Below are 17,436 nucleotides of genomic sequence, written 5' to 3' on the forward strand. Positions count from 1 at the left end.
TTATTTATCGGCGGTAACATTTACCAGTCTTTTGTGTGGTCCCCGTGGCCCACGATGTCACCGCCCGCGGGCCCGATGCTAGTTCCTCATGCTATACGTGCTGAAACTTTTGCTAAAACTTTCCAGAGCAAAATGATGTCTTCTTCTTTTTAATTGTCCCACTTGTAAGCATTGAGTATGTAAACGGAATCAAAATAAAGGTATTAAGGTATAAGGGCAAGCTCAATTGCTGTATGATAAGTAAAAATGAATACATGAATACGTGAGCGTTAACCATCTGCATGGAGATACATTATTCACCGTGTGCGCTCGTCCTGGGCGTCCACACTTGGGGTATCATTATACTTCAATTAATACAAAGTATACTTTTACCATTGCAAAACTCGACAGTTTGATTTGACTTTCAGAGAATGTCAGCCTCACTCGAGGTCAAAGGTATAATTTTTGCACGTTGAAAGCCGTATATAAAAAGCATGCGGGCAGCAGCCGCCAGTTGAGCAGGAAGTCTCTTGTTTGCCGAACTAACGGCGGATGACCTCACTCTCCTGTTGGGAAAAGTCGACCAAAAGAGGATTTCAAGGGAAACGGCCAGGTTTGTCTTTATTAACGATTTGTTTGTAATGGAACTAATTTCATCTTGTCTGGCGTCGATATATTTTAAAAGCGCTGTAATGACGTTACAATGTACTTTTTTTTTTTTTTGCTTTATCAACATTTTGACCGTACATTTTCTATTTTTGTGTATTACCTCAAGCCACACGCAAGAGAGTTCACCTCCTTGTCAGTGTTGTTTGCATGCAGGAACTAAGTTTAAGCCACACATCACCGACATTACAGCCCGGGCGATGCGACTCAAATGTCAGCAGCGGCGTAGTTCAGTTGTTAATAATAGGGCCCGTATTTGCTTTGCAATCATTTAAATGCCTAATCCGCCATTTTCATAAATGTTGCTCTAATGAAGTGAGTCCGCCACTCTTATGAATACACATGAAGAGCCAGACAAAGGGAGTGGGAGTCATTTGAATAGTTACATTAGAGTTGTACATAATTTCTCTCTATTAAATATGGTAAGCTGTTTTCTTTTTTTTCACTCCCCCAACGTGTTTATACGCAACGACATGCGTAAGACAAACAGATATGACAGCGCCCTCTTGCTAAATGGCATTAATAAACATCAGAACAGTCTGAGGGCGTTCGGGTTCAACACAATGGAAGACCAAAGGTAACATTACAATTTAATTTTTTAGAACAGTTTGCCTGTTTTTAACATTTTACTTGCACGTTATAACATAAGGAGTAGAGCAAATCTTAAAAGTTAATTGTACTTTTTGAATTTTTTGATTCTGGAAAGTTGATTTGTTAAATAGCACTATTCACTCCATGCAAATCTAACATTTTCATTACTGGCAAGGTTATTTTCCTAATCTGTGATTTTCTTTTATTTAAAACAAAACTCTTAAAATATGGCATTATGCAATGTATCTTTATTGAAGGAAGCAAAACAACGTTCTGAAATGTTTATGAAATATATGAAGACCTGTGTCACGTATTTATTCTACATTACAATGTTTGAATATAAAGATCTTTCATTTTAAAACCACTTTACTTATCCATAAAATACATTTGTTTAATATAAAATGATCATAATTAACAAGGAAGAAATTAAAACGATATAAATACACGACTAAAATTATTTAGCAAGTGTACTAAATGTTAAATGGATTACTTGAAAAATAAATACAACCAATATAAAGTTTGATAATATATATATATATATATATATATATATATATATATATATATATATATATATAATAATCTATGATGTCAAAACAAACTAAACATTCTTTGCATTATTCCACAGTATTAATAAATATCAATCAAATATGACAAGACCCTGTTGAGGATTATAACTTTTTTGACTGTATAGTTTTAGGCCAAATAAGAAATAATATGCAAGAAGTATATTTGAATATTTATGGCAGAATCCATCAGCTGTTTGCACCACTGCATTAATGAATTGCCTGAGGTGAGCCTTACGGTCCAAATTAAGAGCAAGGGGCATTAATGCTGCCTGATCCGCCGAAACGAAACATTTGGAAAAAGTGATGAATGTTCAACTCGGCGCAAACTTTCTGTGCTTCTCTCCAAATGTCAACTTTTTTTTTTTTTTTGCAATGAAACTAGCCCTTGATTTTTAATGAGGCGACTTTTTAGGGGGGTGTTGTTAAGCATTTGTGGCTAAATAGTAAAACGTGTATGAATATGCAAGCGGAAAAGCCGGTTGAAGAGTCCAAATCAACTCCTACACTAAAAGAGAAAGACATTAGCATGCCTTTGAAACAAGAGACCTTGACTATGAACAAGAGCCATCCATGCACACTTTGGAATGTCATTTGTATGCACAAAGTGAGATGGGAGGCCAGAGGATGTGAGGGTGCAAGTGGGGGGTTGGTTGCAGGTGGAGCGCTCAGTGGCTCAAATGGAAGTTTTAACACATCAAGGAGTTGCTGTGAACGTGCAAAAGAAAAAAAGAAATGGGAAAAACATATGGTCACTGAACAGTTAAACAAAAAAAGCATCTCCAAATTAGAAAAGCTTCCTTTCGTATATGTCAATATCTTGAATATTTATGATTATTACGATATATTACGATAGCGTGTCACCCAATTTAAATTAAAGGATTTTTAAAAAATATTTTAAGTACACTTATACATTATACATGTGTATATATATATATATATGTATACACACACACGTATGTATATATATATATATATAACCTGTCCACTGTTTACCGTACTGCCATTTAATGAAACACATTGCATGTCAGGTATTGTAATGCTGTGCCTTCAAGTATTTGCTCTATTTTGTTATGACAGATTAATATTGTTAAACAATAACATACATACATTGGTAAACAATAACATACAATGATTTTGACTTATATATATATATATATGATGTTTAAAAAATATTTTAAGTTCACTTACTATACATTATACATGTGTATATATATGTATATATATATATATATATATATATGTATGTATATATATATATATATATGAGAGAGAGAGGGAAGATTTAGCTTTCATTGTCAGCTGTCATTGTCAGATTTCAATCTATGTGACATTTCCCATTTTAAAAGTCAAAAGTATAATTAGGAATACAGTCAAAGCAAAACTAATTTTCACAAAATGTGGCTGTGCACATATTTTCAACGGACAAGTGAAGCATTGTGTCAGAATGCAGTGTTAAACTGTCAGTGGTTTTGCACTAATGAAAGTGTTGATTTCCAAATGTTTGTTTGGTGACCTGAGTTTCATTTTTGGTGAAGCGGGGGATGCAGGAGCACACCCCACGCGCTCCACTCTCTGAATTATGCATGGTGATGACACGATGATGGAGTCCTCTGAATTGTAAATCCTCACAATTATACAGCCCATTGTCTATTCATGATTTCAGTAACCAATGGGGAATTATGTAAAACTATCTCCAAAGAGGACCACCGCGTGTAATGTGACTTGCCATACTGTTCATGCAATGCAAATACATTGGCCGGATGATGGTATTTAAATGGAGCCTGACCTGCGTGTCATGTGGGATTAGGACAGATTTGGGAGAAGAGCTATGATAACTCCTAATTCACACTCACGGCCAATGAGTGTATCCTCATGAACTTAAACAGCCAACATATCACTACATATCATTTGTTTTATCTTTAGTTTTTCCACTGGAAGTATCAATAAATGGCCTCCTTTAATGAAGAATTGTTCACTAGTTGCCAAATTGTTGCGGAAATACGCTGCCAACACTCTGTGTGATAGGCCTTTATGTTACATATACATTTCAATGGAGGTTTGAGGCTAATGTTACATTTGTAGTGTGATGTTACTTTATGTTTCCAATCCTCCTGCGCCGACCTTTCATCATCATGTGTCTCACCTCATCCTCTATATTCTCCTCGCCTCTTTCCTGTCCCTCCGACGGCGCTGCCGCTTCACGTCAGGTATTTGTTTAGGAATCTCTCGGTGGAAATTACACTCCATCTCCGGCGTTCCCTATCAACACACAATTATCACGGGCAATCATGCAGAACAGTGTTCAATTCAGCTGGAACTCCCACTCTGATGACATGGCGGAGTGGAAGGCAGCATGCCACACGGCAGCATTAAAAGCTGTGGATGTAGCGAGACTTTTTTTTTTTTTTTAATCTTATTAGGATTTCATTCAAACCAGGAAGTGAAACAGATAAGGAATATCATCCCCGAGAGACTTTTTTTTCTGCAGGTAAACCCTGAGCAAATCATGTGATCGTATCTTACATTATTTTAGCATCTAGCAACCTTGACAGTCTGATTTGTAGTGACCTGAGATACTCCTCTGCAGTATATGTTGCATTCCATTTTGGATGCAAACTTCGGGCGGCCTGGATTTGTGGCTTAAAAAAAATCTGAAAAATCTTAAAATATTAAAAAAATAAAAAAACATGTGACTATATCTTACATTATATTAGCATCTAGCAACTTTGACAGTTTGATCTTTTTGTGACCTGAGATACTCCTCTATAGTCTATATATGTTGCAATTTTGGGTTGCATTACATTTTGCGTCCAAGCTCTCACCAGCCTGGATTTGTGGCCCACTGCTAAAAAAAAAAAATCCTGGCCCGCATACCATAAAAAATGTAAGTAGTTTTCTTTTCACCATGCATGCATACGTCTATTTTTTTGCATGCTTGTTGGCACCCATCCACTAAAGTTGATTTTAAAAAAACATTTGGCAGAAAACCACTGTATGTTGATCCAGGCTAAATCAAGAGATTGGAACACCACTGAGCAGCTCGCAGAGGTCAAAGTTGTGTGCTAGTTTTGACTACCACACCTTTGTGATTATTTTGAAAGTAATTACTCATCGTGAGAATAACCGGGTTGGAGTCATCACACTTGTATCTCAAGGTACTTCTGATAAACAGTATTGATTATTTTTGGGCATGTCTGGACCTACTAGATTGGCTTGAACATGTTTAATAAAGACAAATATGTGGCACGTCAATATGGCTCCCCCACATCTTTCCGTTTTCCACATATGCAGTCCCTTGGTGGACCTGTGGACTATACATCCTCAGTTGCTTTTGGAGGTGTGAATCTTCTTTTTTTTTTGTCAGCAACACCGACATATAAAAAGTATATTACTAGATGGGAATGAGACGCACAGTTGATTGAGACACATACGATTCAACGGCGGCATCCATTCATTCCTGATCAAATGCTCCATTCATGAGTGAAATTAGCATCCGTCTGTCAGCCAGGAGGTGTGAATTCTTTCATCTTCCTCTCATGCTGCCTCTCAACTTGTGATGAGATGCATAACACCACATGCACTTCATATGGAGGCTGCAGAAGCAAAATAGGGCGTCTGCCTCGCTCTTAAAGGGGCCGCAGGGGAGGCTCAGATGGCACTATACTGCCCTCTTGTGGCGATATGGAGGCATTTTCTCCTCATTTTTCTACATATCAATGTACTTTCTATATCACTTGTCCTCATTAGGGTCATGGGTGGGCTGAAACTTAACGCAACTGACTTTGGTTAAGTGGCAGTAATTTGTAAACAAATGTATTATTTGTATCCACAAGGAGAATCATCCTGCCAAACAAGCTTCATACAATCCACATAAAGCGTGTACAGTTTGGTGTACATATTGCAATACTTGTGCAACCAAGTACTGACTTTACTCTCCGTTGGTCTACCACTTCACAATAGTCCACCAAATGTAATGAAAGTCGTATAAACATTTTTAATTTAGGCAATAATGATGTTATAACAGCTTTGTAAATTAATAAACAGACATAAACCAACGTTTGGTGTTCACTGTGAGAGGCTGGCATCACGTAAAACACACATTTGAAGAGAATCCTTTGGATGCTTACTGACTTCAAAGGTTCCATTATATAACAGTAAAATGAAATGAAACACACGAGGTATAACTGAGATAATTGCGTGGTTAACCACCAGTCATCACGCAAGCTCCAGATGACTACAGGAGTTTTTTTACGACAGGATTCCATTCCATCAACCAACGTAACTTGAATTTGTATGCACGCGGCTAGTCTATCACTAACCTACGATAATGCTGTTGTAAAAAAAATATATTTATATTATTATTATTATTATTTATGTGAAAAACGTTACTAGGCCATGAATATAAAGACATCAAGCATAAAAGGGGAAATACGGTGGGTACTGAACGTGTCTTATTATATCCTGATATAATAAACCAAGAACCATGTACTGTACAAAAGTCTTGGGTCAATCCTCACTACTAACTTTGTTTTAATTTTTCACATCAGTTATTTTGACTTACTGTAGATAGCAGCTAAAATGTTGATCAAAATTTTAAAGAGCAAGGGTGGGTGGGCAAACTCTTGTGCTTAAAGGCCTAATTGTCTTTTTTTAAGGAAAAAGGTTCTATTTGTGAAAGTGCATATTGCACACAAAACAAAACATTAAAAACTGAAAGAAAGAAATGATTCAATGTCCTGAATGAATTGACAAAAAAAACTACATTGGGATGAACCATTTCCAAGCAATGGATTTCAATTGATGCAACAAAATAGAGACAACTCACAATAACCGTCCGGGGAGCAAGATTAAAATTGGAAGCAATTGTTTGCCCACCCCTAGATTGCTGATAAATGACCAGATACATTTGAATAAATAACAGTCATTGTAAGAAGTGAAAGTCCACCCTCAAGAATCTTAATGATCACCATTCAGACCTGTTAAATTATACCTCTCTAACAGTGTCAATCAATCAATTAATTTCTGCTTTTACTTTTGGACTTTATTTTGTCATAAAAAGGCTAAAGAAAACTTTATTCTGATTATTTTTGTTGAATTTTTTAAAAATAATATAAATCTATAAAGATGTATCACAGATTGAAAAAAAATAATACTGCTTTTTTAGGCCTGCCACACTATCAATTGACTGTCTTTGACTCCTCCATGAACAAGGAAGTAGCACTGACTTTCTAGCTCTATATGTCTTTTGCACAGTACTGTAGTTCATGAACTCTAAATGGAAGTGTTTTGAGTTTCACGCATTTCCCTTTTGATTCCCCACAGTTAGTGGATCCTGATGGCTCGGCCAATCAAGAGGAAGAGGAGGCCGGCCAACAGAGAGAAGAAGATGCCGATGGGAGCGAAGATGAAGGAGAGGCCGTAGTTGATGATCAGCTGGTAATCTGAACACACGGTGGAACGCTGGTAGTTCACGTAGACGTCCACCACGTCCAACACCTCAGTCCAGATCACGTCCATCACCACCGCACACAGCAGGAAGAAACCTAATAATGATGATGACCATTGAGTCACTATGCAGCAGGGGTGTCAAACTTATTTTTGTCGCGGGCCGCAACATAGTCATAGTTTGCCTCAAAGGGCCATTAAAATAATAAATGTATGAACGTCTCATATTGTGTATAGGCTACACAACCAACTGATGAATAACTAGTTTTCAAAACAGAGACTAATAAAAGCAGTTTAAATATTTAAAAATGAAATATTGAACTAAAATCAGTGATTTAAAAATAAAAAGTATTTCAAAAAAGGAATGGTAATAAAAATTGTTAACAATATCTCCATTTTCTAGAAGTAAAAACAATTTGAAATTTTGATATTGACAATTCGATGCACAATTTGTCTTCGCGGGCCACCTAAAATGATGTGGCGGGCCGTATCTGGCCCCCGGGCCTTGACTTTGACACCTATGCTAGACAGTATAGAGAAAATGTTTTTGCCCACGTCATTTTTTTTCTTTTTATGACACATAGATTTCAGATTATCAATCTAAACGCAATACCTCACAAAGACAGCCCAAGTCAAATCAGTTTCTATTTTAAAAACAAATTCAAACCTGTCAGCCCTATCTTGGAAAAAGTCATTTTTGCATGCATGGCTTGTCTTTGAATTTAAAATGCTGTGACGATCCAAAAATGATGGAATCTGGAAAAAGAGCACATTTCCACGGCATTATACAGAGATCAACAAGATCCTGTTGAAATTCTCACCAGATACCAGGAAGAAGCCACCTCCTGTTTTGTACAAGCAGTGGCTGGCAAAGGGGGCAGCGCAGATGATGATGAAACCAGCGAGCACCGCAGCCGCCACGCCGATGAGCATGAAAATGCTCCAGAAGCCTCTGTAGACTAAAAGAAGAAACCATATTTATTGCACATGGATCTGCGGAATAATCATGGAATGAAATATACCAAATAGAAATAGTATCTACTTATGGCGGATTCATAGGCCGTGGCGTTGTGAGTGTGATGGGACACTGGGAATGGGAAAAGGTAGGCGTGGATGCACACTTTGGAGTAAGGCTGATTTGCTGTGGAGGAAAAGTAAAAAGGACATTCATGAAAAAATGCATTAAAAAAAAAAAGGCAGAACATGACCATCTTTACAATGTGCAGTAAGACTCAACACTTTCAAAGTCTCCAATCAGTCATACGTGTGAGATTCAATATCACTTGAGGAGGTAAATCGAAACAAATTAAAAGTGAACCGTATTCAACAAAGTGAAAAATATTCAACGTAATAACCCAATTTGTGTTAACCCAAAGTAAAAATGTGACCTTTGGGGTTTATTTTATGAATTTGTTTTGTTATGACTGTACGGCCGTACGTAAGAATGACGATTGAACAGTGGTTTGGGAATTGTAGCTTACTTTACTTTATTCCACAATAGCACTCAGTGACCCTTTTTTGTCTTGCACTTGGCAAATACTCCATATAGTTCAAAAATTACTAAAGTTATGCATTTTTGAAATGAAAAATAAACGAATAAAAATGAGCAAAATCTCTACAAAAACGAATTAAAACTGACCGAATGTTTGGAAAAAAAAAGTCAAAACAAATGAAAAACTAACTATAATAAAAAGTCCCCAACTGTTATAACCTTGGTGAGGTCCAAAACCTCTTGAGTGTGAGCCAGATGTGCTAACCACTTCCGAACCGTGTAGTCCTGTTGACAATTTTAGGTACATTTCTGGAAGTTTTTCTTCACAGGTTTGGCTAAGATATTTGAACATATTCTAAGTTGGGGACTAGACGACTGTCACGCTCTTATTGATTAAAACAACAGCATGAAACGGTCATAAAATACATACACTAATCTTTTTTTTTTTTCATAGACACAACATAAAACTGAACATGTCGCCAATGAGTAGCATGCATCGACATGCCGGGTTTCCAGTTTTTCACAAAGTTTGACTTACTGAACCAAACTGTCCATTGCAAGTCTTCTTCTTCCACACTGCCCCCAAAAGAGCACCTCCAGAAGAAGCCCTCATGGTAGAAAGTGACCCAACTGGTGACGTTCTTTGCCCAAATATCACCATGCTGGAGGGGGAAAAAACAATTTCGCATTATGAGGTGTTCCGTGTCATGGCGGGCAGGTGTGCACCCAAAATTTCGACATGGTGGCCAAAATCAATCAAAAGTGAGCATTATTATCTTTGAATTTGTGACAGTCTTTCCATTGCAATCGTTGGATTGTTTATGTGTCCCTCATGTTTTAGCCATTGAGTGAGTTACACTCACTAACAGCTGTGGCCATGGGTGTATTTACGGTATACAGTATAACCCCATCTTTATATATCTCATAGCTATCGTTGAAAGCAAAAGCAAGTGGTTCTAAAGCGAGACGTGTTCTCGTGATATTTAATCTGACATCATTCCACCGCTGGGACTGCCGGTATTTGTTTTTCTCTCGTGCTGAAAGCTTTGCATAGCTGCACACACACTCAACTGTGAGTGTGATTACATGAAGAAGTCCCATGGCGATGCCTCTCTGCCATGCATTTCATCTCCTGATTGGACATTCCAGACTCGGCAAAACCGCAAGCCTACATGGTAGAGCATCCAAAGTTGAACACAATCTGTTGAGTGATGCAGAAACTGATTGTTTAGATTTTTCCCAGTATAGTATAGACTATAAATTTGTTGCAGTCCTTTGACATTTCACCTTTTTTTACACTTTCTGTTTGAATTCAATGTGTTTTTTATTCGAGTATGCGTGATTTGGCTACCTGGGGGCAGTATAATACTAGCATACAAATTCCCATGGACAGTCTCAGCTCCTCAGTAAGCCACTCTACAGTAATAATACGCAGATAATATTCGTCACAGAAGATGAGTGAGTCTGAGTACTGTTTGTTATGTATGTCTACATATGTTGCTCCACTGTTTGTGTTCACATACTGCCACTGACAAGTATATGTTCAAACTTTACTGATGAACAACAACCGGTAGATGATAATCATGTTCCATTTTAGCGATGAGCACAGCTGCCTTTTTTCTACTACTGATTATTTAAAAATAATAATAATGATGAATAAATGAAAAAATGTTTTTTTTTCTCTTGGTGACAGGAGAAAGGCTATTCTTTCAGTTTGGTGTATTTGTAATCGTTGACCACACTTTCCTGTGGGTCTTGAAAAGAGTGAGTTTTAAAGCAGCACCAGTGCTATTGCCTGTCAATGCCATTTCTTATTATATGTTAGCATAAGGCTAGCAGATTTTTACGCAAAGTTATGTGGTTGTTTGTACGACACAATGCAGTGATTCTATTTCTGGACCCCAATGGGACATTTGAACAACTTTTTTCAACTCATCTACAATATATGGGTGTCATTCGTCTATTTGACAAAACAAATGTGGCCCTTGAGCATTTTCCACCATTGCTGTGGAGGCTCGTTGAACTTTCTCGTGATGTTTCCTGATGTCATGAATGATGATGGTTTGACAGGTTTTGTTTGACATTGGAATCACAAACCCTTTGACTCTCACTCATTTAACACGGGACGAAAACAATACAGTAATCAATCTGGTAATCACTGTCGCTTTATCACCTACCTCCCCAGCGTTGCGATCGTCATCAGAAGGTGGATGGCAACTCTCGGAGGCCAGCAGCCAGTAATCAGTTCCGAATGAGAGGAGGATGAAGACCACCGCCAAGGCCCCAAACAGACCCGCAAAGAACAACGCCAAGCTGAGCTTCATGGCCACACTGGGGGGAAATAATGCGTCAGTGGTTCAGGAAGTGTGCACAATCAACTACACTAGTTGACGCATGTGACAATGTTCAGATGCTGGAGCACATCCACACCAGCGTGTCAAGCTCTATGACAGTCGACTGTTTGGAGCACATGACTCCTCTCTGGACACCCCTGCCCACCCATCACACAGCCCTCTGTGCTATTTTGAGGCCTGAGTGAAGGCGGCTGCTGCCCAAACACTCCAACTGCTGCGGAAGTGTGTAAGGAATGGGACCAGCAGCAGCAACTGGACACCCAGAGTGACGAGGGAATGTCAGGGTGAGACCGTGAGGACGCCACATTCTGCCCCAGCAGCAGAATGCACGTAATTTAGGATATTATCAGTGGTGGGATGGCAGTGGTCTAAAGACCAGAAGAAGCACTGTCGTACATAACATTTGTTCCACAAAATTGCACTAATTTATCCCCAAGAGTCAAATCTCTTCTTTTTTTCCAAGTATTTAGCACTGCTTCCAGTGTTGTTGACCCTTTGTCCAATTAGTGTTGCAATGGTAACGGCAATTTAATCTGCTCAAGGCCTTCAAAATCAGCAGTACACACCGATATTAGTTTCCGATTTCACATTCGGCACTCAATAACATCATGCACGCTGAGATAATTTCAGCATCAAAATGTTATTTATTTATACTATATTTATTTATGTATATTACTATTGTTTATTTTTACAGACAAATGTGTCTTGACCTTTTTGAGCATTCCAGTGGGAACCATTGGTTGTAGAGTATAACATATATAACATAGTTACTCATTTGTCAATACCTGATCAGGATAAAAGGTACAAGATAACATGAACCAACTGGCCTGCAGGCTAAGTAGCGTCTCAGGGGAATATTTAGCGGTGAACCTATATGTAGACGCTTGACTCATTTACACACTGGTGTGACCCGACCACACCCAACACTTGCCCTTGCAGTTATAAATGACTGAAAGACCAAATGCTGATCAGCTGGTTAATAGTCTTCCCGTAACAATTGTTGAGCAACACATATTAATATCAAGTTTCCAGGTAGTAAGGTAATTTTCCCATCCATCCATCATCCATCCATCCATTTTTTTAATGAACATTTGTGTCAAACATACAGTATATGACAATGGCGTGTATCAAAATGAAACACAAAATACCAACAATACATAGTATACACTAGCAATTAAAATACAGGAAAAAAAAGTGCAATATATAAAAAATAGAGAAAAAAAATCAGCTAGGGCTTTTCACACATGTATTTGTCAATTATATAAACAAGATTAACAGAATTTGTATTTTTCATAACTCTTTGGAAAAGAAACAAACTCGTTGTGAAAATGGAAAAAAAATTGTTCCACCTTCAAAACTTTGCAATTGTGTAGAAAAAAAGTCCCAAGGGTATGAATCGTGTTCGTTTGTTATTTTAAAATCATTATTTGTTTACGAAAAGAAACACTTCCGCTTTTAGACGTGACGTCAAGGATGATACCAACCGTTCATGTTAACATGGGGTAGTCGAACTGGTCTACCCGAATTTCTTTGTCCGTACAAAACAAGAACAACCACGGTCTCGCCATCTCGGTATGAGAGTCGAATATTTTATGTTGTGAATTCCGCTTTTTTAGCGGCGAACTTTCCTTTAAAGAAGAAACAAACCGGATTGTTTGTTGGTCACCCCCTTTCAGAGACAACCGCCGAATCTTTGACGTGAAACTCCCAAGTCGGATGTGCGCTTCCGCGTTGCCGTCAGGCGTGCGGTCAGAGACGGAGGATGAGCAACCACAAATGTAGCACTTTGTATCAGAAACCACGAGGACGGACGAGAATTATTCAATCTATCTATGTGGTTGGCTTCATGGTGAGTAAAGTGACAGCAGCTAAAACACACTAGAATGTTTTGTGAACTCTGCAGACACACTTCAGTGTGTAAAACCGATACAACTATCTTATGGAAACTCGGCAAAGAAAATGATCACACATAAATGTACCTTGAAAAAAACGGTCATGCTTATCTGAATAACAGTATGTGCTTATTTGCCTTTTGTTAATTTGACCAAACTAATGTGGTCATGCAGGTGACAGTCAGGTGCATATTTCAGGTTGCCATGGCAACACAGAATGCACTCTGAGGGTCTCCTGTTCCAAAGCATCCCTGTCACTAAAATCTGTTGCAGCATGAGGCAGTTCTGCAATCCTCTTACATTAACACCATGGCAAAACACGATAAGAACAATTCTATGGGTTGACGACTAACTTTTTACCTGCCAAACCTGCTAACCCTGTCTTCATCTAATTGAAAGTGGGGAGGATAAGAAGAGCCACTGGGCAAGGTAATGTTCTCAAAAAACATTAAGCAGTGGCTTCAGAAGACATAATGACTTGCCTTGAGCCTTATATCAAGAGTTTGGCAACAGTTGCTCTGATCTCCGCAATGGAGAATGAATAAAAACAAGGCAGAGCTTCCTTTTTCAGAGTGTTCACCGCCAATGTCCATATTTAGAAAGACATTTTCTGAAAATGGTATGAGAACGTCACATCTTAACAGTTACAAAATCCTATTTGCCATCACCGATCCTTTCCGTGATGACGTCACACAAATTTAGATGTTCTCTTAGCTTTTCTCTTCTATTTTTTTCCCCTTTCTTTTTTGTAGGACTTGTTTGGGGTGAGCATGATCATCCCGCTGTTGAGCCATCACGTCAAAGCGCTCGGAGCAAGTCCGACTGTTGCTGGTATTGTTGGTGAGACGTAGCCACGACCCACCTTACTTACGTTCAAGGCAACAAATAAAAACAAATCGTTAGTCCAATAACTTCAGGCTTCTACTAGAAATCGAAAAGGTCTTATAAAACTTTATTTGTGGTTAATTAATGGCACTATGGTGGCAAGTGTTTGCCTTGTCCCAACATCGATTTTGGTTCACAGCCACACCCAGTTATAACAAGGGGTGCACACTTGCGCAACCACATCCCTCAGTTGTATTTTTTCACTTCCCCACTCAAAATAGTCTATATTTCTAAATTGATGGGAAAAATGTTTTGAAAAATGTTTAAAAAAAGGTTTGAAATAATTTTGGGGTGTTTAGACTATATCTTCATTGGACTCATTTGCAAGAAGCACACGGGAGACAGTATGCCCTTTTAGCACTTGCAAGGGGAGAAAACGTTCGTATTAGGGTTATTATGCCTAAAATATTTTATTCATATATATTATATATACTGCGACTGGCTGGCAACCAGTTCAGGGTGTCTAAAGACAGCTGGGATAGGGTTAGGGGAGAAGCGGTAAAGAAAATGGATGGATATTATATACATTTATGATTTCATGTAGCTTTTCCTGTATCTTGTTTTTAACCCACACTTTTTTTCTTTTTTTTTTTTACCCGTTAAATCAATTGTGTACATAATTGTTCAATTACTCCCTGATCCGAATCTCATGATTTTATTTTGTTTGCAGGGTCCACATATGGCGTCTTACAGTTGTTCTCAAGCACAGTCGTGGTGAGGATCAACTTTTAACCCCCCCCCCCCTTCTCAATTTGACACTGTATAGGCAAAGTGATAGTAGTCCAAAATAGTTGCAAAATTGTTGTCTTTGGAATGTTTTTACAACAATGCGTACTTCCAGCATTGGTGCATATACTATTTCATGTACAAAATAGACACTTTCTCATCTTGAGGAAAGAAATACTCTGACAAAAGATACTGAGTTAAGTATTCCATCTGATGCAAGATTCTCAGGGCTCTGCTCAGCTCCTGACGTGGGCGCAATTGTGGCAGATCATGCGACCAATTAGGATGATAAGGAGGCATCTGTTACTCCCTGCGGCGGAATCTTGACAAGTCTACAAGAGCCTGCACGTGGAACAGGACAAACTCACTCTGTCTAAATTGCATTATTTGTGTGCGTGTGTGTGTGTTAGAGATGGGGTAGAAATCGAATACAACTGTCTGCTGTTGCCTAATAAGAGATTCAGGGTCGCCACTAATTCTGCCTCAATTCCTTCATATAAATGACTAAATACTTCATTAGGAAAACCTATCATGAAATGCAACAAAGCGTGACTAACAAAACGCAAAACGATGTCTTTATAAATGCCGTTCCTGTAATTGACTCAAAATATTTTGTGTGCGGTTTTCAGGGCAGCTGGAGTGACGTGGTGGGTCGGCGTCAGTCTCTGTTGACCTGCTTACTTCTGAGCGCTTTCGGCTACGGCCTGCTGGGAATGTCCACCAGCATCCCTTTGTTTGTGCTCTCACGGATCCCCGTGGGTAAGTGACAAGCCTTGGGAAGAAATCAGTCATACATTTACATTTGAACTTAATTTGGTGAAAGTGTTGACAACCAACCATCTATTCTCCAAAGCCAGTTTCATTTGTAGCTCCTGAGGGAAAATGTAGTACACGACAAGTGGACTGTACTAACCTTAACCCGAATAATTAAATGAATTCAAAGTGTTTTCTTTTACTGATTTATATTTGTCAACACTGTCAGCGAGTGTTTGTTAATGATGCCAGCCTCTCGACTGTCTCCCGTCTCAGGACTGTTCAAGCACTCCCTGTCCATCTGCAGAGCCCTGCTGTCCGACCTGGTGTCTGAGGCAGAGCGCCCCCTGGTGATGGGACACTTCAACGCCGCCTCCAGCGTGGGCTTCATTCTGGGGCCCGTGGTGGGCGGCTACCTGACGGAGCACGAGGGCGGCTTCTACACCTCTGCTCTCGCCTGTGCCGCCATCTTCCTCATCAATGCAGGTGGGTGGATAAACATTTTGAAAGTTACCCTATATTGCAGCAGTCCCTAACCGTTTTTGCGCTATGGACCGGTTATGTGTCAGAAATATTTTCACAGACCAGCCTTTAAAGTCCGGAGGGTAAATACGACGAAATAAAATGATACGACTGGCATAAAATCAAATCTAAATCACTTAAAAATATAAACTCACCATTATGTTGCATTACAACTTGGCTTGTTTCGATTTTTGTCCCTTGCAGACTACTGTAGTTTATTTTAGTTTTCTTTGTAGATGCTACATTTATTTCTATATTTTTTCTGTGGGGCCCAGTACCAAATGACCCACAGCCCGGTGGTTGGGGACCTCTGCTATAGTGCATACAGAGCAGCAAGTTCTTGGTTCTAAATGTTCCAAATGCTGTTTGTCTTTTGTAGGGCTTGTATGGCTGCTTCCGTGGGACCACATTATCCTACATTGTAACGCCACCAATAACCCCAGCAAATCAATCAGCAACGGTTGCTCAACCAAGAGCCACGTCTCAGCACGGACCTACCCAGATATTGCGAGGACGCGGCCGTCCTCCCGGCAGCCTGCCTGGCGCCAGCTGTCCTCGGTGGGCTCCAGGATCCGCATGGTGGCCTTGTCCGACATGTGGGACCTGTTCCTGGTGCGCCTGCTGATGGCCGTGGCCATCATGCTGTACTACAGCAACTTCTCGCTGGCCATGGAGGAGCGCTTCTCTCTCAAGCCCAAGACGACAGGCTACCTCATCAGCTACAGCAGCACTCTTGGCGCGCTGGCCGGCTTCCTGGTGGGACCCGTGACCAAGCTCTACGGAAACAACATGGCAGCCCTGCTGCTGCACTCCACTCTCCTGACGTGTCTGCTTATCACGCTGTACGCCAGCGCCCAGGGCGTGTGGCAGGTGCTGCTCACCTCCACCTTCTTTGCCATCTCCACCACAGTTGGGCGCACCAGCATCACCGACCTGGAGTTACAGAGAGGCGGGGCGCGGGGTAGCGGGACACTGATCGGCGCCGGACAGTCGGTAACGGCCGTGGGTCGCGTGCTGGCCCCGTTACTCTCAGGTGTCACCCAGGAGTTCAGCCCGTGCGGCCCCCCCAGTCTGGGGGTGCTGCTGGCTCTCGCAGCGGTGGCCGTGCTTCTTGTTCGAATCCCTAAATGGAGCAAGATGGGGAGGATAAAAATGGCAACTAAAATAGAGTAACAAGACCAGACTTTTCTTCAAAGCACTGAACTTTTTTCTCATACTGTACAATTTTGTTCAGAGGGGGGGGGGGTTTATATATTTAAAACTATTTTTATGGTTTGACAGTCGTGCTTCTTTAGCTGTACTCTAAGCACCAGTGATCACTGCTGTATCACACTAAACGACCACTGAATCTGAATCTGTGTTCAGAATCCTTCACTTCTCCCTAATCACTAATTAGCGGTGCCTTGACTACAACTTTGTGTTTCATTACCAGGCCAGCGATTCACAACAATCATATCTAAAATCATTCTGAAATGAATGGAATTCATTGCAGCGCCCTGAAAATTTTCAATTTATTTTGTAACAGCTTGTGTTGACTTAAAAAGAAAAACGGAAATCCACAC

General features: G+C 39.8%; 2 protein-coding genes across 2 annotated transcripts; one reads left to right on the plus strand and one right to left on the minus strand.

Moving 5' to 3' along the window:
• Positions 1 to 7,046: 7,046 nt before the first annotated feature.
• On the minus strand, positions 7,047 to 11,316 carry tmem182a (transmembrane protein 182a). The gene is made up of 5 exons (XM_037239832.1): positions 10,920 to 11,316; positions 9,281 to 9,404; positions 8,293 to 8,391; positions 8,072 to 8,209; positions 7,047 to 7,348 (listed from the first exon to the last, which is right to left on the minus strand). The coding sequence occupies exons 1-5, from the start codon at positions 11,064 to 11,066 to the stop codon at positions 7,128 to 7,130; spliced, it is 729 nt and encodes a 242-aa protein (XP_037095727.1). The 5' UTR covers positions 11,067 to 11,316; the 3' UTR covers positions 7,047 to 7,127.
• Positions 11,317 to 12,567: 1,251 nt separating this feature from the next.
• On the plus strand, positions 12,568 to 17,371 carry mfsd9 (major facilitator superfamily domain containing 9). The gene is made up of 6 exons (XM_037239609.1): positions 12,568 to 12,945; positions 13,741 to 13,828; positions 14,544 to 14,587; positions 15,229 to 15,358; positions 15,629 to 15,838; positions 16,254 to 17,371. Exons 1-6 carry the CDS (start codon positions 12,859 to 12,861, stop codon positions 17,045 to 17,047), a joined length of 1,353 nt encoding a protein of 450 aa, XP_037095504.1. The 5' UTR covers positions 12,568 to 12,858; the 3' UTR covers positions 17,048 to 17,371.
• The last annotated feature ends 65 nt before the right edge of the window (positions 17,372 to 17,436 follow it).

The sequence above is a fragment of the Syngnathus acus genome, chromosome 21, assembly GCF_901709675.1.
Source record: "Syngnathus acus chromosome 21, fSynAcu1.2, whole genome shotgun sequence".
NCBI lineage: Eukaryota > Metazoa > Chordata > Actinopteri > Syngnathiformes > Syngnathidae > Syngnathus > Syngnathus acus.